The sequence below is a fragment of the Diabrotica virgifera genome, chromosome 5 (genome assembly GCF_917563875.1).
Source record: "Diabrotica virgifera virgifera chromosome 5, PGI_DIABVI_V3a".
NCBI lineage: Eukaryota > Metazoa > Arthropoda > Insecta > Coleoptera > Chrysomelidae > Diabrotica > Diabrotica virgifera.
The window spans coordinates 162,824,446-162,850,844 of NC_065447.1; the positions used below are offsets into that span (position 1 = coordinate 162,824,446).

A 26,399-nucleotide genomic window follows, 5' to 3' on the forward strand; every position below is an offset into this window, starting at 1 on the left:
GGTCGCCATGCGCGACTAAAGATTTTACTTTCAGCTTTTCGGAGAGTGGTTCTACTGTCCCTCTTTATACTGTGCTATTAGCATATAAACGTACGGATTTTAGCAGGGAAAACCTGCATCCACCACTGGTGAATTACCAATTGCATACTGCCGGTATTACTTGCTGAGATCCAAACGCCGACAGAAGAGTTATTTTACTGTGGAACCTCTATATACTGTGATATTGGTATGGTGAATTACAGAAGCTATGGAGTAGAAAATGATTAAAAAGGTAATGAAAATAATCAAAATATCTGACGTTCAATGCTGTAAGAATAAATTATGGCTTTTATTAAAAAGTTCAATATCGTAGAATGATCTAGGCCTTTGAATCGAAGCCAGTAGTTTACCTTCGCTATTTAATTCTTTAGTATAGGAAATGCAGTATATAGTCCAACAATATATCTAAGAGACGCAGTAATATTTAGCTCAGCGGGGTGCTACTGTTCAAAATGTGTACTTACGTAAACAAGTGATAATTCTATAAAACTCTATCTTGGATAATAAATACGTATGTACCGTTGTATTGGAATAACAAAGTTCTATCTGCCTCAGGTGTCATTTTTAGTTATAACTGTGTAAAGTTTCTATGTTATGTATTTATTTTACTATTATCGCCACTTGTATGTGTTAACAATTTAAATTTAAAAAAATAATAATAAATTTGTATTAACCGTAAAAGGTTACTTCAATAGTTAATGCAAAATTGTTACATAATAAAACAACTTGAAGATATTTGATAAAGTCTTATTGTTAACTTATAAACACTTTTAGTTCTTGCAGATAGGACCTTGTGTACTTAGTTGACTGATTTTTATGTTAGTCAGAACCTTGTTAACTATCAACATTAAAAATTCTATCAGATAGAACCTTGTAACTTACGTATTTCAGCCACCTGTAAATAGATGTCGGTGCTAGTATCATATTAAGGTGAAGACCATAAAATAAAACTAAGTTACATAAAACTCTCAGTTTAGACAAAAATTGTAGATAGAACCTTGTTATTCCGACGCAACGATATAGGTACGGTAGATCTCTTGTTTATAAAATTTAACACCTCAAACAATAGCAGCCCGCTGAGCTGAATATTAATGAGTATCTTAGATAGATTGTAGTACTATACTTTTTTAATTATTATGCACAAACCTGGTCCAAATCTGGTAATCCACTAAGCCAACAATTCCTAATATTGTTCGCATCTTGATAATTGTTGACATCACATTTAGAATGAAAGTCATTTGATCCGAAAGGTACTGATGGGTATGATAGAGATCCAACGTCACATGAACCCCCAGCAGTACCACCACCAGATGTCGCTGACATGTGGTTGAAGACAACATCGACGTATATTCTACGAAAAACAAGTAATTTATTAATTTTATGAAAAAACGCATTAAATCATAAATAGATAGTCATAAAAGGTAAAAAGAACTTTATGATACACTTATAATACCAATTTTTTACGTCTAAGTGACAACTAAACAAATCATAAATAACATAAAAATCAAAATCAAATTATAGTATAGGTATACGACGAATGAAAACTAAAAAGTTACGCAAGATAATTAGTACAGTGTTTCACGGTTTTTGCTTTAAATTTTAAAGAACCGCTTCGATTGATGCCAAAGATGCCAAAGAAGAAAAGTGATATTGTGCGGATGTGTGCTTTTGCCCTGGGCGTGAGTTTTATTCCATTTCGGGGGTGAAAAGATATATGTTCACAATAAGTCTGTAAATTGATAAACTGGCTAATTCTAAGCCACTTTTGTTTTATAGCATTTTTTCACTAAGTTAATACTTACTTTTCGAGGTATTTGAGAGTAAATATGTTATTATGAACGTACATTTTTTCACCTACGAGAAGACGTGAAACTCACCCACAGGGCAAAAACACACATAGGCACAATATGACTTTTCTTCATTGAACATGTCAATATTTAAATCTATGAACCTATTTGTATGCCAAATTCCATGTCAATCTCAGCGGTTCTTCAAAATTTATAGGTTTTGCAATATTTTACCGTAGAAGACACCTTCAGCCTTACACCTAAAGGTAGAAAGGCTTAGGACTAAGTAAGTAAGTAAGTACCGTAGAAGAAAGTACTAAATTACTGGACTAGAGTTGGGAACCATGCAGAAATAATAGATTGTTAGACCAATAAATCACTGGAAAATAGAATTAAGAAATTAGGCGGTAAAGAAAGCATGATGACGATGACAACAGAAACCTTATCGAAAAGAGGACAGAATTATAAATTATAATAGAACTTTTGAAAAAGCTTAAAATATTGTTTGCAAAATTCCAACAATTTGTGTAAATATAAAGGGAAGCATTCCTTTTAGTATTTGCTGAAATCTTATTGATATAGCCAAAACCAACAGTTTTAAAGAAAATATCTACAAATCAATTCCGGAAAATTGTTAATTTTGATTTTCACATATTTTAACATTGATAGCAAACGCATAAAATTCCTTATGAAAGGTTTTACGTTTTAAGGAGGATCTTAAGATGTTTTAGTTGTCGCTTTTTACACCAGGGAAATAAGGCAAAAATGTACCATGTTCGGAACACTTGACCAGCCAGGTTGTCAGGTTGTAAATAGGTTTTTTGGGTACTATATACCTAATATATTATAAATACAAAAATGCCCATCACAGTTAGGACGAGAATTTTAGTTATTAACTAATAAGGGTCAAAAATGGCAGTTTTTTTTGTTTGAATCTCTACAGGTAAAATCTGGTAAATAAATATCTTATTTGGTGTATTTGTCTTTTAGCAGATGAGCAAAGGTTTAAAATGAGAGTTTTTTAAATTTGGTCCGATCATTTGTTGCTACCTAAATTGCAAAATAAAACTAAAATTTCGAAAATAAAAAATTTGCTATAAGTTTTGCGAAAATGGACTTAAGACTTTCATATTGCACGAAACGTAGAGTCTAACAGTTCTTATAATACACAAAAAATTAGAAGAAAGAAGGCCAATATTTTTTATTTCTTTTTTAAATCCACAAAATGCATTTTTACCATTTCAAAAATATTTTAATGTAAAGTTATTTTTGGCATATAAATAGTTTGAAAAACTGTTAATATTAACTGTAGACTATATCCACTTTGTTGTTTTTTATAAAGCTGACATTTTTACACAAATTATCACAAAAAAGTTTGCCCAGAACAATTAAGGTCAAAATTAGCCACTTTTTCTTTAATTCACAGCTCTTTTGGTTATAACAATTAAGCAACCTAACCAGCGCCATTTTGAAGTTTAGGGTATATAGTTTTTGTGTAAAAGTTTGAACTTTAAACTTCAACAGAGTGGTTAATGAAGCTTTAAATATGACGTCTTAACGAAATAACAGGGTCGGTGGAGGGGACTTATTAAAATCCGTGCAATTAAAAAATTAAATTCATGTTTCAAACATGCTGCGATTAATATCTCCGGAACTTTTTGATGGATTTTGATCATTTTTTTTATAATTTTTATGTGCTAGTACTCTTGTAGAGTACGCTATGTATACATATCCCCACCTAACAATACAAAATGTAAGAGTTGAACCCCTTAGCACTCAGGGATATGAAAAATAGATTACGACCGATTCTCAGACTTACCGAATATACATATATAATTTCATAAAAATCGGTCAAGCCGTCTCCGAAACGTATCGCAAGTAACACTGCGACAGGAAAATTTTATAGATGTAAATGTATAGATTGCCATTAAAAAATAGGGGTTGGTGATAGAAGGGTGAAAATCAGGGGTTGTATGTAAATTAAAGCACCCAATTTTGTCCATAAAATATAAAAAATGTCAGGGGCCACCCCCTTATAATTTATGGGTATGATAAATAGATTAAAACCTATTCTCAGTTCTACAGGATATACGTGTAAAATTTCATAAAAATCGGACCAGCCGTTTCGGAGGAGTATGGTAACTAACACTGTTACAGGAGAATTTTATGTATATAGAAGTAACTATGAATTAAATAAAGAAAGTGGCTAACTTTGACCATAATTAATCCTGGCCAAATATTTTTGTTTGAAAATTTGTGTGAAAATACCAGGTTTTCAAATCCCTCAGAAGTCCAAATTAAACATTAACAAAGTTATTCAAATTGTTTATAAGCCAAAAATGACCTTACTTTAGTAAAATGTTTAAGGAATGGTAAAAATAAGTTTTTATTGATTTTTTTAAATAAGTTGAAAATGTAAGTATTCTTCTTTTACACAGTTTCCACGAAATTGCTGTATCATTATTATTTTCTGAGCAATAACATTGCAAAGATAAGCGGTTGGGGATAAAAAGATTGAATAAAATGTAAACTAATAGACGAATCGTCTTGAAATTTTTTGTATATTATAAGAACTGTTTGACTCTATTTTTTGTGTAATATGAAAGTCTTAAAATGTATTTCGCAAAACTTATAGCAAATTTTTGATTTTTCAAATTTTAAGCTTACTTTGCAATTTCCGAAGCAACAAATATAATCATACCAAAATTCAAAAAATGTCATTTTAAACCTTTGCCTATCTACTAAAAGACGAATACCCGAAATAAGATATTTAATTACCCTATTCTTAACTGTAGTGATTTAAACGAAATACTGATATTTTTTACCTTTATTTGTTAAGGTTGATCTGAACCCACCAAAAAAAAACTTTGAAGTTCAAAAATTTTGAAAAAATTTGAGAAAGTGTATGTGATTACTAGAAGTATTTTGACAAATTTTGAGCAAACTTCATGTTTTCGTTTTCGAAAAAACTCAAAAATACTCTTTTTTTCCAAGTATAAAGCGGGAAAACCAAACATACAATTTTGTTAATTTTCTTACAGCGTAAAGATATAATCCTAAGAAATACTTATGAATTTTTTGGAAATTTTTGATCTTACAGTTTTGCCACAATAGGAAAAAATAATATGTTTTGGCTTATAATAAAGCTACCGGTAAGAAATCGGACAAAATTTTAATAACAACATATATAAAACTGTAAGAGTGGAAAATATTTGCAATAAAATGTTGAATATTTTTTCCTAAACATATGAAAAATCTCGTTAAACAAGAATTATATCTTGAATTGCCGCTGTGAATGTGTGCCGCCATGAAGTGACTCCATCTACAACATCGGTAATATTTATGTTCGATAGATAGCAGTACCTTCTGCTAGAATCACGTCAAACATAACTTTATCCTAGCAGCGTTGCCATATCAATTACTTTGTACAACAAAATGTTTTATTGTATTATAGTTAGTAGGTAATATAATATAGATATAAGCATCAACGTGACCTTCTGAAATTAATTTAACTACTTTTCTTGAAATATTGTCAGTCCCCTTGGCCGTATTAGATTTTGATATATTTAGGGCCGGTACTTTCTGTCTCGATTAAACCCGAGTTGGCTTTTTAATGTTTTTAAGTAACGTATAAAGTTGTCTTTTTTATTTGTATTTTTTCATGTAGGTATCTCCGAAGCTTTGTATTTGACTATGAATTGGAGCATAAATAGTCTTCTTTTGTCAAATAGTTTTTCTAATAACTACCATCCATGGTGTTTCTCTGTTGTCGCACTTATGTTTATTAAAAATTATAATTGAAATCATTATATTATCTTTAAAGTTTTCATTGTTCATTACTTTTTGCATTTGTGGTGAGCTAAATTTAAAGGAAACAATTGGAAACACTTCTAAAATTAATTCAGGAAAGGTTAAAAAATATTTTCACCTTCATATTAAAAATAAAAAAAGGATCAATATAAAAGGAATAATAACAATCAATTTTAAAAATCTTACATCTATATTGATTTCTTCTATGTACAAAAACAACAGAAATAAATAAATATTAGCGAAGACAAAAGAAAAAATGTGTTGACACTTAAATATGTTAAATAAACGTATTGATTAGTCTGATGCAAGTAGAATTAGAACTGTTATATGGAGCTAATCTGGATCGATATAAATTAGACGAGAAAGAAAAAAATCTAATAAACAGTTTCTTTGAGAGCAGGAAGAGAAAGAGTATGGAATATTAGAAAATGAAAACGGCGCGGCAGAATAATCATCGATAAAGAAGTAAAAACGGGCGGCGAGAGACGGTTCCCCAATAGGAAGACGATCAGTGGGAAGACCACGAAAAAGATGGAATGACAACTTACTGGAGGCACATTGAAAAACAGACAGAGTAATGTCTATATAAAAAGAAGAAGAAGTAAAAAAGGAAACGCGATAACGATGTCTGGAACAATTGTTTTATCTGATAAGAACGAAGAAAAGCCAGAAATTGCTATCAAAACAAAAAATATAGTAAAGCAGTGTGGATTGTTTGTGTGATTGTAAAAAGGTTATCGGTTTTTATGAGCTTCCCCGGACGGGTTAGTACGTGACAATAAGTTTGTGGAAGTTAAGTGACTGTACTCAGCCCGAGAATATACACCTCTAGAGACAGCCAAATCCATAAAAACATGTAGCTTGAAGTGAATGTCTCTAAAGAAAACAATAACTTCTTCTTTAGCCCGTTTGAATCCACTCCTTGACAAGGCTCCCCATGACTTCTCCACTCTCAGGGCCTATTTTACCACTAGGCCAGTGAGGCACCTGCCTCGGGCCCGAATTTTAATGGGGCCCGGAAAGATCATCAAATAAATTTTATTGCAATAAAACAAGATAAATTTTCAAATTTGTCAACTGTTGTCTTAGAACAATTAAAAAGCGTGATATCAATATTAACCAATTAACTTAATTAATATTATTATTAAATTATATTTAGGGGCCCGAAAATTATGTAGTGCCTCGGGCCTGATTTGAAGTAAAATAGGTTCTGTCCACTCTTCTCTGTTTTGTGCTATTTGGTACCAGTTTCTCCCCACTTTTGCTTTGAAGTAATCTAGCAATCGTTTTTGTGGTCTTCCTCTGCTACTACTATGCTCGCGTGGTCTCCAATGTACAATGTTCTCGTCCACCTTTCGTTGTTTTGCCGTGCCACGTGTCCTATCCAGTTCCATTTCATTTGCGCAATTCTTCCAATTACATATTCCACCTTCGTCCTGTTTCGTACGTCCCATTTAGAATATGTTCTCTCAGAGATACTCCTAACATGCTGAATACCATTTTTTCTAGATTTATTGGTATCTTTTTGTTTTTCAACACATGACTGAGTCTTGCAACTGCTGCCCAAGTAATTCGGATTCTTCTAGTTATCTCTGCCGTTTGATTCTGTTTGCCTAGCTTGATCGTGTGACTCTTCGACACTTTCGATCTCACTTCCATCTAAGTCGATTCTGATATTTTGATTTGTCATCACTTTTGTTTCATTTAAATTTATTTTTAAACCGCTTTTCTCAGATTCCTGTTTAAGCATCTTTAGTATGTAGATTAGTTCTTCTGTATTGTTGCTTATGAGCACTATGTCATCGGCAAATCTTAGATGACTTAAAAATTTAAGTGACAATTTAACTTTTTCTTCTAAGACATAAGGCATCTTCGAATGCAACAGTAAATAATTCTATATCTGGAATCAATCCTTGCGTTGTTCATTCCGTCTAATACGGCCCAGAGTTCTATGGAATCGAATGCCGTATTGTAATCAACAAATGCCGAATCAAGAGGTTCATTGTATTCGTTACACTTTTCGAGAAGTGTCCTTATTGTCTGTATGTGTTCTACGGTACTATAACCTTTGCGGAATCCCGCTTGTTCAACAGGCTGGTAACTATCGAATTTATCTGATAGTCTGTTGGTCATTATTGTGGTAAGCAGTTCGTACGGCATGTACGGATGTGGTAACAGACTTATTGGTCTGTAATTTTCGAGTTTGTGTTTGCCTCCTTTATTTTGTAGTAGAAGTAGCTGCGCATTTTGCCAAGTGGTTGGAATAGCAATATCAAAGAGGCACTTCTTCATTATTATTTTAACTGCCTCCAAGGTAGTTTGACCTCCATCTCTAATCATCTCTTTTGTTATTCCGTCGTCTCTATATTTTCCATTTTTCATTTGATTTAAGGCATTTATAACTTCCTCTTAGTAATAAACCATACCATAATAATAACGTTAGTAATAAACTATACCATTTATACTACAGCCAACGATCAAATGTGTAATTTGGAAGAGAAGTATCAGCAGGGCCGCGTTTAAGTCAGTTGACGCCCTAGGCAATTCTCTACTAGCCGCCCTTCAAGCATGTACCATTTTTGGGCAAAAGCAGAATTTTTTGTTTCAATATGAATACACTAAAAATGGATTTAAACTACGATGTTTATATACATATACTTAACCGAAAAAATTGCCATTCCAGTTCGATTTCTTTATTGATTTTCTTTGGCGAAATCATCTATAACGTCGTCATAATTTATCGCCTTTATTACGTCACTTTCTATGGACAAAATCGACAAAATGGTAAGACATTGACATCGACAAAATGACCTTTCAGCAAGAATTCACAAATAAATGCGCAAACCAATGTCAAAATTAGAGAAAATATCTTTCAATCCACTCTTCTTTAAATATTTAGATATATCAATTTTTTTTTATTTAGCTAATGCCTCGACAACTAATGGCCATTGGCATGGTAGGTATATACGGTGAATTTTTGCAGTTAGGTACCTAGTGTCATGTGTAGTGTGTGTGTTGAGTAAGTGTCTTGTTACTTTGCAAAGTCGACATCATTGTCTTTGCAAAGAGACGCTAATTGTACCCGAACGTCTGCGGTCCCTCCGGTGAGTACCGATTCCACAAGGACAAAAACTATTTTCATTTATTAATTTATAATAAACGAAAAATTCCTGACCCTGATGAGATTCGAACTCACAACCATTCGGATCTTTCGATCCAAAGGTAGGCGCTCTTACCATTGAGCCACAAAGAAGGTTTAAATATATCAATTATTGGTAATTTTATTGTGGTATCCAAATGATCCTTTTAAGTGAATGCATTCATGTATGAATGATGTATCTAGGTCGTCTTTATAAATTTGTATCAGATTTTCAGCTTCTTTAATAATTTCTTCATTGTTTAATTTTGGCAAATCTTTTATAACACGAAAACCTTGATAAATAAGTCGATAACATTCCAGACGTCTATTCAGATCTCTTATCAAAGTGCCGATTTATAGAATGTGTGGATTTTTATCTCAGCTGAAAAGTTCGTTCGTCGGCTCCCTAGTCAAATTGAATTTTTTCTTTTTTTATTTCTTATTTCTTTATATGTTTTATTTGGGCACAATTTTTTGGCTTCCTCTTCATAAATGGCAAAATTATTTCTGATTGAGGTAAAGTAATTTGAAAGAGCTTCATACTCTTTAAGGACAGAACCCAGGGCCTCGATTTTTGACCCTTCGCTTCGTTATCGAACGTATGCGCTACGTATACTAAACAAATACGAAGCGAATACGTTCGATAACGAAGCGAAGGGTCAAAAATCGAGGCCCAGCAGATCCATTGCAGGACTCTGGACATACTTATTGGATAGGTTCACTCTTTCTAAAATATGTTGCCAAATGACAACTAATAATGTCATTTAAAAAGTGTCCATTTTTTCAAATATAGAAAGTGATTGATATTTCACAGCTGCAGCTTGACATTCGTCTTTGAGATATTAAAAAGCGCAGTTTTTATTTCGCTGAAGCCAGTGTATAACGCTTTAGTTGCGTCTGCCCTTGCGGACCACCTAGTTTCACAACAGGTGATTTGTTGTCAGTCAAAATTTTTCATCTATATGTGGAAGCCGAAAAACGTAAATAATTCTTGTAAAAAAATGAAAAAGTAAGTGGCGGTCAGACAGGATTCTGCTACTAAAGATCCTACCAAATTGAGAGAATGTTTATGGTACCTACGTACTCAGCAAGTTTATTGTGTTTTTTTATTCTGACCTGCAGTCCTGAATATTTTACAGATATATTGGATGCGTTATTTTATGACTGGCAGTGAAAATCACTTAAATCAATGGTTCATTCCTCTAAAGTCGAAATCCCTGTTGATTCCAAAGCAGCAGATTTGTGACCTTAAGAAGGAATATATTTGGAATATATTTAAAAAAATCTTTCAGTCGGCATACCATCACCAGAAACATAGCGAACTAAAAATGCTAGCTGATTACCATGAGACACGTCTGGTGTCGAAGTAACTACTTATAGTATTTTCTTGCTTTAATTCGCCAACAATAGTTCTTCTTACTTTTCTTCCCATCAAAACTATTATTTCCTCACATATAGTGTTTGACAGATAATTACAGTTCTCTTATGACCAATATTTACAAATTTATTAAGGTGCTCGCGTAAAATAGGATCAAATTCTGCTATGAGCACTAAGCAACCTAAAAAGTTGCCGTTTTGAACTGATCCTATAACTGAATTATCTCCTCTAATGGCAAGTCCCCTTGTGACCAGTGTAATTACTGTTGCAACAACACGTTACAAAACGTTGCGCCAGTATTGTACTTCGCTTCTGAATGTACTTGTTATGGAACAGTCTATTCTGCTTTTTAATTTACCTCGATTGAACAAACTCAAGACATTTGCCGTGTGGTCCTTTGATTCTTCATATTGTTTTAATCTGCCAGCATTCTTCCAGTCATTGAAACCTGTAGTGAAAGAAGTCGGTTGCGCCTGAAATAGATGGCAAGGAATACAAAATACACTCTTTTTAGATGTAGAATAAAGTAGCCAATTCCTAAACTTCATTTCACTGTTCAACATTTTTCTGGAAAATGATTTCTTGTTAGGGATCTGTTTATTTGTACATTTTGTACATTTGTTGTTAGGGATGTTCTCTAGAAATTAATGCCCACTTCTATTCCATTGATGGATGTACTTAAATGTTATTCGATTTTAGTATTTATATACAAATATTTTTTGTACAGTATTTTTGCCGCCCTCTCATAATTTGCCGCCCTAGGCAACTGCCTATATTGCCTAATGGATAAAGCAGCCCTGAGTGTCAGAAGAAATGGAGATAAGGAGAGGGGCCAGGCAAGGTTACATACTGTTGCCGTTATTGTTTAGTGCTTATTCTGAAGAAATCACACATAAAGATATATGTAGTGGAGAATACGGACTCTCTCAACATCAAAAAAACCAAATTTATGAAAAATAGCAAGAACAACAATACAAATGAAATATTAACGGTAGGCGGCCAGCAGTCTGAGAGAGTAAAAAAATATACTTGGGAATGATAATCACAGAAAATAACGATTAGACTGCAGAAATAAGAGAGAGAATTGAAAAAGCACGTGCCAACTTCGTGAAAATGAAAAAGGTTTTATGCAGCAAAGATCTGATATTGGTCCTCAGAATAAGGCTAATTAAATGTTATGTACACAGTGTGCTTTACTATGGAGCTGCATCATGGACATTAAATCGAAATGCAATAAATCGACGGTTCTCTTAGCAAGACAGAGACGAACTAGTTTTGGTGTTAGTGAAATAGTTATGAGTATTTTTTTCTGTTAACAGTCATTTTTAATATCTTTATTATAACCTTTTGGGTCTTATTCTGCGGTATCTCATGAAACTGATTACGCAAAAAGATCTCATGGGAATATTTTTTCCAAGAAACGCGAGGTTTTCGCCTTGCTTAAACATATTTTTGCTGAATTTAAAATCAAAATCCTATTATTACATCTACAGATGCATATGAAATATGATACTACATACATGGTCGTCGTCCACATGTTTACAACAAACATATTGTTTCTATAAACTATAAGCGCTAAAACAAATTTAGCAATTCCCCTATTCTACTTTGCAAAATCCATATAGTCATGTCACAACACTTGATTATACATTTGACGCACTGTCCGTCAACGTGTTAAAAGGTTTATGTGTATAAACAAAATTTGTGCAATGTAATACATTTTTACATGATTTGTAGACAGTGAATGAAAGAGGTCGTAAAATTTTACTACCATCTTTCAGTGTTAGATAAGATGAATGCCTGACTAACTTGAATATTTAGTTACAGAGAAACATAATATGTAATTAGTCTATGTTGTGAGGCCGCTCCCGTCTGAAAAAATTCTGATTTGGTTTCTTTGCGGATTCCTATTCAAAAATGTCCCCTTTAAATAAATCAGAAGGGTGCCGGCGAAATTTTTGGGCAGAAATTGTTTAAAAAATGTTTCTAAACAAATTCACAAGAAAACCATTTTTTGTACAGGAAAATATTTTTTCTTGTTTTTTGGGTCATTCTAAGCAAGAAAGTTAGACCGTTGTTTTTTAATTGTTAATTATGCACGTCCATCAGATTTTAATGCCAATGCGACAGGCTCTATTTCAACAATCTCCTATTTTGCCCTGTAATTTTTTAGGTTTTTTGGCTCCTTCTAAACAAAAAAGATATATTCTCATTTTTCTGAGAAGTTAACAGTTTTCGAGTTACAAGGGATTCGAGTTACAAGAATACACATCGCTTGCTGAGAACATTAGTGACGTAACTTCAAAAACGTAGTTTGTAGCGCCGTAACTGTATCATGTATGGATATTGCACAAAGAATAGAATATGTTTTAATGTAATACCGCCACATGTTGCGAGTTCTAGGGGTATTTTACAGAAACGTTTGCACAATATTCCGATGTATGGAAGAGTTGTAGAAGGAAGTAATAGGACAAACAATTTATGTTTTTATTTAACTATAAACAAATTAAGGAGAAGAGCATGCAAAATATTTTTATGAATACCCTTGATATTGGAGATCGATTTATTCGAACAAGTTGGGCTAAGTCAAAAGAGTATAACATCGTTCAGAAAGATAATAGAGGAAATCATCAAAAACGCACAACTATAGAGAAACTTAAGGAAACCGTAAGAAAACACATAAATAGCTTTGAGTGCGTAGAGTCTCACTATTTTAGAGCTAAAACTCGTAGAGAATTCCTTGATGGATTAACTCTAACTCAGATGTATAGATACTACAAAGAGTAACGAGAAGAAAAGCAGTTGCCATCTGTCAAAAGATGTACATATGAAACATTTTTTAACACAGAATGTAATATCTCTTTTTTTAAACCAACGAAAGATCAGTTCGCAACTTATGAGGTGTATAAACAATGCAATCAAGAAGAAAAATAAAAAGGCCAAGAACAATACACACGTCACATTCGTGGTAAAGAAAGAAGCCGAGAAGAAAAAGCAAAAGATATTACAAAGCCTACATAAAAAATAATAAACTCATAGCAGCTTGCTTCGATTTGCAAGCAGTATTACCTACACATTGTGGAGATATTTCTACATTTTTTTATAAGTCCTGCCTCAATTGCTTTAATTTTACGATTTTCGAAGTAGCATCGCAAACGGTTCCTGCTTTTTTTGGCACGAAGCCATTGGTATGCGAGGAGCAAATTAAATTGCAACATGCCTCTCTAGCTATTTATCTACTTTACCTGCAGGAAAAAGATATTATTTTTTATTCCGACAACTGCATTGGCAATAATAAGAATAAGGCGGTTTTGGTGGTACTTATGTACTTATATGCAGTTACGCATGCTGAAATAAATAACATTACTCACAAATTTTTAACTGTAAGTCATACCCAAAGTGAGGGGGATTCGATGCATGCAGTAATCGAGAAAGCAAAAAAGCGAGCATTAAGAAGTAACACAGTTTTAACTCAATCCATGTCAGTGGCCACCTCTAATAAGTGCTGCAAAAAAAAAAACGGTAGGCCCTATAAAGTGAATGAAATGGACGCTGAAGACTTTTTTGACTTCAAGTACCTTTCAAAAATTTTTGGGCAAAAATTCACCAAAAATTCGGATAACGAGAAAGTAATATGGAATAATATACAAATTCTTAAAGTAGAAAAGTGTTTTCCTACAAAAGTTTTTTACAAAACTAACTTATACAACCTATAAAACTATTGACCTTTCTACTCGTCATTTTTCTGATAATAATAATATTTTAGAGCAATGTAACTCAAAACCAGCCTACGAAAAGCCTCCTACTGTAGGAGAGAAAACAAAAGAGCATTTACTGGAATTATGCAAAAAAAATCTTATTGGAAATGTACACCAATCATTTTATTTCAATTTGTTGAGTTAATTTCTTGTAATTGATTTATAATATACAATTATAATTATTAAATTTATCTAGTAAACTACCATTTATAACTTTGTCTGGTTTTTCATTGTTAATCTGTATAATCGTAGCAGTTATGGTTGATGAGTTATTTAAAAAGATAATGCAATACCGCCATATCTTACAAATATTTATAACGGTTAAATATAGGGCTTTTCATTCAGTCATTTGTTTCGAGCTTATGTCATGTGTCATCAAATATTAATATATCTACGTCATACGTTATCGGTATCTACCAATGATACAAACCAAAGACGTATGTCGTAGATATATTAATATTATGTGACACATGACAGAAGCTCGAAACAAATGACAATCGATGAAAAGCCCTATTGCTTGTTTTTGAAAAAAGATATCCATTCGTGTGCTATTGAATTACTAATATTCTACTAATATTCAATTACTTGTCTTAAAATATCTATTTTGTAGAAGAAGAAAACCGCAGTTGTATCGGTATTGAATGGGATGTGCGGTATATTAATATAAATCTGAACTTTTAAGCTTCGAAAATGCGCATTATCGCATTTTTCAGATTTTAAATCGCCCCTAACTCGAAAACTATCAACTTTTGAGAAAAATGACAAGATACCTTTTTTGTTTAGAATGACCCAAAAAACCTAAAAAATATTTTCCGGAGCAAAAAACGGTGATCTTTTGAATTTCTTTAAAAAAATTGTTTAAACAATTTCTGGCCAAAAATTTCGCCCTCAGATTTCCTTAAAGGGACATTTTTGAACAGGAATCCGCAAAGAAACCGAAACATAATTTTCTTTCAGACGGCAGCGGCCTCACAACATGGACTAAATGTTTCTTGCTATTAACATTGTTATTAGGCATTGATAAAATTACGGTTAAACAATTTGGCATCATAGCCAATTGAGCTGATGGGTGTAACGATAAAAAAGTGTTCAGGTTTCTACATATTACTGAGTCATCATGTAGAAATCTACAATTAAGTTGAAAATGTTACCACAATGGCATGCTACAGTAGAGCCATCTCTCGGATCAGAAACAAATTAATTAAGGGTTCATATCAACGTAAAGACTAAAATTCGCTTAGGAACTGTGACGGGTATTTTTATATTTATAATTTATTGGGTATCTAGTACCCAAAAACCCATTTCCAACCTGGATGGTGAAGTGTCAAAAAATCCTTATTTCTCTGGACTATTTATAAGCTATTTCGTTACTTCAAACATGGTTTCAACACTTGCCACATAATTGAAAATAATTACTGATTAGAATATGATAGATCACAACAACAAAAAAAATAAAGACATAGCAACAAGGAAGGTTTTCAAAATATTCAGAGATGTAGTTTATAAAAAATCTATATAGGTAACTTGAAATCTATTAAGATAAAGAACTTGAAACGCAAAACTTACAACAAAAATTACAAAAACCATAAAAATGTTTTAGAAGTGATAAAATAAAATAAATGAATTACTTAAATACATATCTCATTTTTTACTCCTTAAGTAATCAAAAACTTTGTACATTTACTTCGTAACATAGGGACAGAACGATGGGAGAAAGAAGAGAAAAAAATACTAACCAGAACTATAAGAAACTTAAAGTCAGAATATTCGAAATACAAAGAAATTTTTCGGATTAAAAAAGAAACATAGTGGTAAATGAATGCAGCATTTATACAGGTAGATGGTTTCGTGTCAGAAAAATGTAATGGTGTTTCCTTATATTTTCAAACAATAAGGCAAAATCAATTTCTGCCTTTAAAGAATATCATTAAGTGAATTTTCTCACTAGGTGAGTAACCGATTTTTTGTTGGTACAAGTTTATTGTTGTGATTTGGTCTGGGCATATCACTTCTTCCTTTCATCTTCCGAGGTGGGTTTAGAGTGTCTCTATTACAGCAAAAAATCAGCAAATAACATAACTATATTAAAAAAATGAAAACTAAGCTGTATCTTTACCTGACTCCCACATTGTTACAACGTTGTACCATATTAGCAAATGCACTTTCATCTCCAGATCGGGTAGTGAGTTGGTAACTTACTGGTTGGTATCTTTCCCACCATGGTCTGTCTCCTATTACGGAATTTTCATTTGGTGGAGATACCTAAAATAATATTTATTGCATAAAAAGTGTGGTACACGATTAATCTATTTTTAACCTTAAGAATTAAAATTTTCTAAAGAGTTTAAGGCTAAATTTAAGGCTATTTTAAATTACTATTGTGCAAAATCCGAATGAAAATACATATAATATGTGCTAACAAAACACCAGAATAACACACCACATAGGTAAAAATCAAAAGCTTACACGATGACTCCACAAGAAATCTATTCCAAAAAAGAATAACAGAAACAAGCAGTAACATAATATAAGTATATTATGTCACATCAAGTGATGGTGTCGAAAAATGCTGGGAAAAATTAAGCAAATTTTAGTTAAATAAACTTTCAAATTAAATTTGAGGGATATTCCCAACTGAAATAGTAAATTGAATATCTTAGTTTCAGTAAACTATAACCCCAGAAAAGGTTAAAAATAAATGGAGAACAAAAAAAAGCAAAAAATATAAATATATGGGAACCATAAAAGTAATAAAAATGGTTAATATGCGGAATGTTTTAAAGAAAAACTCAAGAACACAACACAATAAAACAGATGAGACTACTGATATGCTATGTATTTTAAATATATTCATATCAAGTTACAGTTTTGACACTGATAAAAGATATGAAACAAATTGAAAGTCTTTCAATTTGTTTCATATCTAATGATAAATATAAATGCTAATAAACGTAAGCATGTGTTGGTTGGAAAATTGGAGAATATCAACATCTCATGGAAAGGAATGTTTAAGCTTGCCTTTATGAGTGCAACTGAAAATATAAGGAAAGTGTTGCATTCTCTAGTTGAATAATTTGAGAATATGGTTTAAATGTATTATGTATAGTTGTAGGTATGGACCTGTATGCCAGATACTTAAATTGAAGTTTAAACATTCAGCTTCAAGATTCTGAAGAGTGGTTGCGTCTAACCTTAATTTAAACCGTCGTTTTTAATTGTTAAATATGCATGTCCATCGCTCTTTATCACAGTTTTAAAGTTATAAGCGCTTTAAAATCCGAAAATGCGTTTTTTGCATTTTTCGGATTTTAAATCGATTATAACTTTAAAACTATTAACTTTTGAGAAAAATGTCAGGAAACTTATTTTATTTAGAATATCCCAAAGAATCTAGAAAAAATATTTTTCGGAGGAAAATATGAGATTTTTGAAATAGAGGGGGCCGCACCGGCAAAAAAATCTGATAAACACGCATATTTCTGTTACTCCAGTGAATAAGTGGTTAAGTCAATTTTGAATAGTTTTCAGGAGACGACTTACAAGTTTTGACAACATGTCATAAATCGATTTTATATGATGGAATGGTAAAACACTTAAAATTAAGATATAATACCAACATATTATTGGTCTCATTTTGTAACTGCTAAGTGATTAGGTTAATGAGATATGAGAAGATATGAGACTTAACCATTTATAAATGTAAAGACTGAAAAAGTTTTGTACACACTTATGACAACAGGTAAAAGGGGGAGAAGTGTACTTTTGAAGTGTGTAAAATTAATAATTCTTAGCTGAGCGCTTTCGGCTTATAAAGCCATCTTCGGAGCTATGGTCAAAAAGGTCAAAATACCACTATGAAGAGAGATGGGTTCCATTTATGATATGAAATACTTCTGTTTCTTATGTAGTTTTTTATTGGTTGGAAAAAACCTTGTCTGTCTGTTTAAAAAATTGTTCAATTTGCCGCTGGTTGTTTTTGTATCCAGAAAAGTTAAACATCAAGAACGAGCACAAAGGACTTTCACACGAAAATTACATTATATATAAAACGAATATTTGATCATGGTAAGGTCAAAAAAGTTAAAAATCCTCCATGCGAGGCGACCATTCTGCTATCTGACACCGCAGTATTCAAATGGTAAGGTCTTTTTGACCTTACCATGATCAAATATTCGTTTTATATATAATGTAATTTTCGTGTGAAAGTCCTTTGTGCTCGTTCTTGATGTTTAACTTTTCTGGATACAAAAACAACCAGCGGCAAATTGAACAATTTTTTAAACAGACAGACAAGGTTTTTTCCAACCAATAAAAAACTACATAAGAAACAGAAGTATTTCATATCATAAATGGAACCCATCTCTCTTCATAGTGGTATTTTGACCTTTTTGACCATAGCTCCGAAGATGGCTTTATAAGCCGAAAGCGCTCAGCTAAGAATTATTAATTTTACACACTTCAAAAGTACACTTCTCCCCCTTTTACCTGTTAACCATTTATTCACCGTCGACTTACCCAGTTATTCACCCAATATGTTAATGAAAATAAGTCATTAGGGAGTTTTTGTTGCTACGTAACGTACGCATCTCCGTATACGTAAAGCAACTAACGTGTCGTAGAGGATGAATGTTAAAATAGGTAGTTTTTGTAACTGCCTTAACGTAACGTAAAGCAAATCGTAAAGTCACTTTTAAATTCCGTTGACATTCAAAAAAATAAAACAATGTTCACACAATATACAATTAATATACAAATGTAAAAAAAGTAAATGAATAATGAAATTGTATGGTTTTAATTGCTTCTATTTAAATATAAAAATATTATTTTTCCTTAAGTTAAAATTTTTTTATTTTTGTTTATACCTACTTTTTAGTTGTAAATTATTGTATACCTACATCAGAATTCCAGTAGGTATAATGTAAATAGTGTGGTAATATTTATTTGAAAATTTTACTGAAACTAGGTAATTTGTTTATCTAGTTATTAATTGTGGTGATCACTGTATTTCTTAAATTAATACAAGATTTGTTTGTTTTGCTTTATTAATAGACAACTTAAAAACAATAAAATTTTAAATCTATTATGAAGTTCCAATTTCCAATTACAAACAGAATAATTTTACTCAAATAGACTAAACCAATAACCAATATAACCTTAAAATGTTTATAAACGGATAGTACGCTGATGAAATGTTCATTTGGTAGGTAATCGGGCAAGATCCTCGTGTGCATTCGGTGACTTTCGGCTCGATAGGGATGCGTATGAACCTAACGTACCAGCCCGTAACCTTAGGTAATACGTATCGCGATACGGGAGTTCAACCATTAATGCGCAAGCGTATATGTCAAAAAGATGCGTTACGTTTACGTATTTGTGTGCACAAAAACTCCCTACTCTATGTATTTTATTTTTCGGTTTAATGACTTAAAAAAAATATTTCTTTATTTAAAATTTAACAAAAACAATTTTATAGTTTAAAAAACATTTATTCTAAATTAGGTTGTATATCTTGGTCAGGATCCAATTCCTCCAGTTCAGGATCATTGACGACATCCTTTTTCGTTTTCAGATTTTGACAAAATGCATGGAATGAAGTAACTATTAAAGGCAATAAAGACAAAAGTCTTTTTTCTTGTCTGTAGCTATCGACACTCATTCCTTGTTAATTTTAGGTAAACAAAACAATATAGTTGGACGTCTTCTATGAGCAAAATTTATTATTGTTTTAAAAAGATATTTTCGTTTTAATGAGCATCTAAATGAAATTTCGGCGCCGTTTTTAACATATTAAAGCCATTGGACTAGTTTCCATAGAAACATCTCGCCATCATTATCAAGTTTTTTAATAATCTTGATAATCTAAGGGTCATGTTTCGTCACAAGTGAATTGAAATCGAAGAAATTATCTTTCAACATCATTACAATTTCAAAGGGATCCTTCTGTTTAGCAATTCTGATTACCTGTACTCAGTCGTTAGGATGATTTATTTAAATTGTTTTTCCTGGCTCTTTCAATAACGGAGTGGTCAGTATCACACTCCCTATGTGTATGACAACTAACCAAAATTTTGTGGATGATCTACAGGTTTGCATTTGATTAACAAAATTAAGAAACATTAATGCAACGATATTATTTTTAATCTGACCACTACACGTACCTGCATAAAATTTTACTTCGGTTTTTCCATAAAGCAAGTGTGTTAAAAAATGATTAAAGTCGACTTTAAACCACATGATTTATCATGTGATTTGTCATATGATTTTCCCATGACGAGCCGCATGACAATGCTTATGACAAAACGATAGTCCAGAAAGCCACTGCGCATCCGCTAGAAAAAATATTCTAATTCGGATTTTTTGCACAATCTTACTCAACAAGGACCCCTTTTAACAAATTTACATGTTTCCAGGACCAAAAGTTGGTCAACAATTTTTTAAACGTTTTTTTTTTGTTTTTTTCCTAAAATTCTTTTTTTTTGCATGGATCAATTTTTTTTTAGGTTTCTTGGATCATTCTAAACAGAAAAGGTCTTTAGTGACTTTTCTCTAAAGTTGACAGTTTTTGACATATAAGCGATTAAAATTTGAAAAATTGCGACATCGGCCATTTTTAACCCTCAAAAACTATGTGAAAAATTGAAAATTTTAATGTTGCCAAAGTAGGTAGATATTCTTTAAACATCGATTGATGAAATCGAAGAAGAGTTTTTTGCAATACAATATTCAAAACTCCTTTGTTTTTTAATTGCTTATCAAGCGTGCGCGACACTATTTTCCACCGTTGCATGTGTATGCAGTATGGTGCAAATGAAAGGAATAAATTCGTTATTTCATAAACCGGCGACTTTAAGGAAAAATCCCGAAACAGGTCGATTTTTATTTTTAAGTTATGATATTGTGGCATATATGGTATACTAGTGACGTCATCCATCTGGGTTTGATGACGCAATTGATGATTTTTTTAAATGAGAATAGGGGTCGTGTGCTAGCTCATTTGAAAGGTTCTTCAATTCTCTATTCAGTAATATAAACATTTACATCATTATTTATGCAGGGTGTCCAATAATTTAATTGTTTTTGTCAATTTGCCAAATGATTTAATTTAATTAAATTTTTTTGGACACCCTGTATAAATAATTATGTAAATGTTTATATTAATGAATAGAGAATTGAAGAAACTTTCAAATGAGCCAGCACACTACCCGTATTCTTATTTAAAAAAATCATAGATTACATCATCACGCCCAGATGGATGACGTCACTAGTATACCATATATGCCACAATATCATAACTTAAAAATAAAAATCGACCTGTTTCGGGATTTTTCCTTAAAGTCGCCGGTTTACGAAATAACGAATTAATTCCTTTCATTTGCACCATACTGCATACACATGCAACGGTGGAAAATAGTGTCGCGCACGCTTGATTAGCAATTAAAAAACAAAGGAATTTTGAATATTGTATTGCAAAAAACTCTTCGGGATTTCATCAACCGATGTTTAAAGAATATCTACCTACCTTGGCAATATTCAAATTTTCAGTTTTTCACATAGTTTTTGAGGGTTAAAAATAACCGATTTCGCAATTTTTCAGTTTTTAATCGCTTATATTATGTCAAAAACTGCCAACTTTAGAGAAAAGTCGCCAAAGACCTTTTCTCTTTGGAATAATCCAAGAAACCTAAAAAATTTTTGTTTCATGCAAAAAAAATAATTTTAGGAAAAAACAAAAAAAAACCTTTAAAAAATATTTGACCAACTTTTGGTCCTGGCAACATGCAAAATTGTTAAAAGGGGTCATTTTTGAGTAAGATTTTGCAAAAAATCTGAATTAGAATATTTTTCCTAGCGGATGCGCAGTGGCTTTCTGGACTACGAGCCGTATTAACAATGCAAAATCATATGACAAATCACACAGTGTAAACATGTAAATTTCACTCTATGACCAAATCATATGACAAATCACATGATAAATCATGTAATGTAAAGTCGACTTAAGGCAAATAGCAAGTTGTTTTGGCTGATTCTCTGTTACCATGTCATGCACCGTGAGGTTAAAGCTCCACAGCTGCCTCTTGTGGAAAGAAACTGAGGTTGTAAGGTAAGGGGTAGGCAGGCATTGTTGCAAGCCAAATGCATAAACTCCTTTCGATTGATTTTCTTTAGCAATTGCTTTGTCTTGACTTTTAGGCTCATAAGCAAATTGGGCCATGCTATGATGTTCGTCACTTTAGGCTATTAATTGGATTTTAGTTTCTTCTTCTGAGGACAATTTAATTTGTACTTACATTAAAATTGTCACGTTTGTGACGTGTGCTGCTTTGGTTTTTAAAAGCTAAACCTAAATCACGAAAATTTTTAGTATAAATAGGTAGGCAAGCAGAAGATGCTCGTCCTTCCTTATATAAATCAAACATTTTTAAAATAGTCAAACTGGACGGTAATTTTTTTTTATTAGTTCGATTTCAACAATAGTGGCTCTCGTAAGTGGGAAATGACAAAATATATCTGCTTTATATTGTAAATTAGTCATAAAATGTCGTGATGTAATAACTATAAGTATTATAGTTAAACAGTTATGCACAGTGGCCAGAGTGGACCAAAAGACGTCAACTCAAGTTAACCTGTTTAGCACAGTAAACGATTATTGGTCATAACTGGGCAGGTTACTTTAACCAGTTATTTCCTAAGATATTATTTTATTAAGTTTTTAGGCAAGTCGACTTAATCTAAATAGTACATCAATTTCAAAGATGGACAAAGATACACATACGTATAACCTTGGCTAGAGTTCGCTCACAGCTTAACTACTTATTCACAACATCTGAGATGTCATTCTGCACCCATTGGTGCACTTAACCCATTTTGGCAAAAAATCGACTTAACCACTTATTCACTGGAGTAACAGATTTAACAATTAAAAAGCAACGGTATAAATTAAGGCTAGATGCGATCACTTCAGAATCTTGAAGCTAAAGGTTTAATCTTCAATTTAAATATCTGGAAACCTCAAAAATACTAATTTAAATATTGAGTTTTTAAGCCTCGAGAATGCGTATTTTAGCATTTTTCAGATTTTATATCGCCTATAACTCGAAAACTGTCAATTTTTAAGAAAAATTACAGGATATCTTTCTTGTTTAGAATGACCCAAAACACCTAAAAATATATGTTTCAGGGCAATAAAACGTGATCTTTTGTATTTGTTTAAAAAAATTGTTTAAACAATTTCTGCCCAAAAATTCCGCCCGGCACCCTTCAGATTTTTTTAAAGGGGACATTTTTGAATAGGAATCCACAAAGAAACCGAATCAGAAATTTTTTCAGACGGGAGCGGTCTCACCACATGGTAGATGGTAGACAAAAATATAGAGGTTTCTAAACTCCGGCATGTCCGACGGTGGAGTACACTTAAAAATTTGTCGGACAATAAGCGCTAACATAGACGGAGCGGCGTACGTCGACTAAACCCCCGCTGAGATGTCGAAAGCGACGCATCCCTTACTATACTTTGATGCAATGACACACACCAGGCGCTCTTAAAATTTTCGTTGCAGCGGCGGTACCGCGACCCGTCCTAGAAACCATATGTCGCCAGTCGGTTTTACGACTTCAACGGCATATAATATATGCGTGTATCTTGGTACAACACAGACGTTTGAGCTAGCGAATTTTGTGGTGACATGTTGCCAAATATTGTTTAATGATGGAAATTACAGACTAGAACTATATTTTTACTTGAATTTTCCCTCCAATATAAAATTATTTTTATATGGGACTCATTGTATTTTTAATTTTTTTATCTTATAGCTTAAAGGGCAACTTAATTAGGTACATTTCTCTCTGGAAAAAAGTAATCTACTAAATAAATTATTTTTGAAACACTTTGAACCTAATTTCACAAACAGTCAAACAGAATTTTCAAATCTGTTACCATTGACCAGTTTGACTTGACTTGAATTATTTGTCAGAACAATTGACTTTAATAAAAATAAAATAAAAGATAAAAAACAGTTATCTTACCTTACTTATTATTTTATTTATTATGCTCTACAGGCCTTGTATTTACAATTTTACATAATACAGTTTATACTAATAACTTATAAATATAATTTTTCCACCTACCTCTACCGAAAGTATACTTTTCCGGAACTGATTGTAGGGAGCAAAGTTGTACTTTTCCTCCCTAGGGAGGAAAATATTTTTCCTCCCTAGGGAGGAAAAATAAAAGTGACGTCATGGTATTTCATTCATGAAATATAACTTATTGACGCCCTGTACAATATCTATTTTCTATTACGTAAGTATCTATACATTTTAACGTTTATTTAAAAACACTCTGTATTTTGCAGAATGGTAAAAAACACTAAATTTTTATTCTGATTTAACAATGTTTACATTAATAATTTGACTTATATTTGACAGTTGACAGTTATATTGTACCTACTTGTTAGTTTTAGTTCTAATAAATTTTTTTGGTTAGTTACATAAATAAATTAAGTAAAAATGAAAAAATGACTTGTTATTTGAGGAAGGTGGAAAAACCATATGTATAACATGGGAGTAAAGTGCCTTTTCCTCCCTTGAATGATTACTGCCCTCCGCTACGCGTCGGGCAGTAAACTTCATTCTCGGGAGGAAAAGTAGTACTTTCCTCCCTTGTTATACAAATAGCTATTATTTGATGTCTATTATGTAAACAATGCTGAACTATGGTTCTTCACTATATCCTATTTTTCGTCTTCTCTTTCCAGTGTATAATTTTCATCGATTCTATATATTCCTGAAACTTTCTTGCAGTCTTTTTCTTGGTCTACCTCGTCTCCTAGCCCCAATTGGTCTTTGTATCAGTACCATCTTTGGCATTCTTTCCTTATCCATTCCCTTGACATGACCTGCTCACCTGAGTCTTTATGACTTTGTGTATCTTGTTATACTTTGTTCCTTGTAAAGCATCCTTAATTCTTGATTGGTGCTTCTATGCCAGCCGTCTTCTGTATCTGTATACTTTCCCCTGAAAATAGCTCTCAGTACGTTCCGTTCTCAACTCTCTATCATTTCTTCTTCTGTTTTATTTTTGCACCCATGTCTCACGTCCTAAGGTGACTGTTGCTCTTATTACGGTTTTGTATATTCTGGTTTTCGTCTTTCTCTCGTACTTTGACTCTATTTTGAATCATTTTTTTGTTAATATTAATTTGTGAAACATCACTATTTCCCAATTAATGGGAATAAAGGGCATCAATTTAGCACCTGTATTTGCTCAGTGGCGTACCATAGAATGGACAGCCTCTTAGCGTTATAAATAGTTTTTCTTAAGTGATATGCTTTCCCTGATAACGGTGTTATTTCTTGAACATGGCTCTTTAATACTTACTACTAACTCCTGAAAAGATTTTTTAGACATTCTTGTAAAATTAAAAAACTTCTCTGGGCCTTTATTATATTAATTTCGTTATATAATGTGTAAAAAATTCCTTACACTTTCGTTCCTTTATGATAGAATGTATCCAATATCTGCGTTTGTTTTTTTCTTTAATCTAAGGTAAAGTAAACTTTAAATGCAAAATAGACAACACTCGATAGAATTGGGGGAGGCCTATGTCCAAAGTTTGATTACTGAAGGCTGTAGAAGAAGAAGAGTAAACCTGCATTTATTACAAAAACAAATCGTCATAACTTTCAGACATCGTATCGTACAGCAGCCAACACGCGACTAAATTTGGCAACAACGAAATACAAATACTTTAAATCGTAGCATAGCTGCCTCTATGCTACGATTGTTTTAAGCTGCCTCGATGTCGACTCGACGCGCGCCGCCTGGTGTGTCCTTGCTCTAAGTAATATGTATGTATATATTTTTATCAAACAATCCAAAAGGGCGGGCAAACGCATCATAAATAGTCATAAAATACCCTCACAGCTGAATTTGCAGGATTGTTTGATAAAATTATTTTCAATTAACTGGTAATATTGTCCGACAAATTTTTAAGGGTACTCCAGTTGTCGGACTCACCAACGTTTAGAAACCTCTATATTTAGGAAAGGCCCCCCTCCTAAAATTTTTCCGAAATAGAAAAGTTTTTCTACTCGACATAAATAACTGATTAAAAAAAGTCTCATGGGAAAGGTCATATTTTTTTAATGGTATGTTCAAGACCTAATACGATCTGATGCTGTACGGCGTTATCGAAATGCCTCCCACTTTTTCAGGTAAATACCTCCCAGGTTTTCATACATGAAATGCCTCCCAGGTACAATCGAAATGCCTCCGTTTTGTTAATCATTTAGGCTGATATTTTGTCTATTTAATCCCTGTATAATGACACAATATTGCCAAATCATAATTTAAATAGGTAGTATCTATTTATTTTGATTTTCTAATTCGTAATGCAGTGTACATAAAATTTGTTTCACAAAAATATTTCGCAGTACGACATACATAATATTTCTTTTTAGAAAAGAAAGTTGTTACCCGACAATCTAAT

At 32.4% G+C, this 26,399-nt stretch overlaps 1 protein-coding gene across 1 annotated transcript in view; it reads right to left on the reverse strand.

Moving 5' to 3' along the window:
• Positions 1-26,399, reverse strand: part of LOC114328464 (alpha-amylase) — a 35,976-nt gene that overhangs the window by 7,092 nt on the left and 2,485 nt on the right. The window contains exons 2-3 of the mRNA XM_028277323.2: positions 16,028-16,173; positions 1,186-1,390 (exon numbers count right to left, since the gene is read on the reverse strand). Of these exons, the coding sequence (XP_028133124.1) occupies positions 1,186-1,390; positions 16,028-16,173 (351 nt within the window). The remainder of the gene's footprint in view (positions 1-1,185; positions 1,391-16,027; positions 16,174-26,399) is intronic.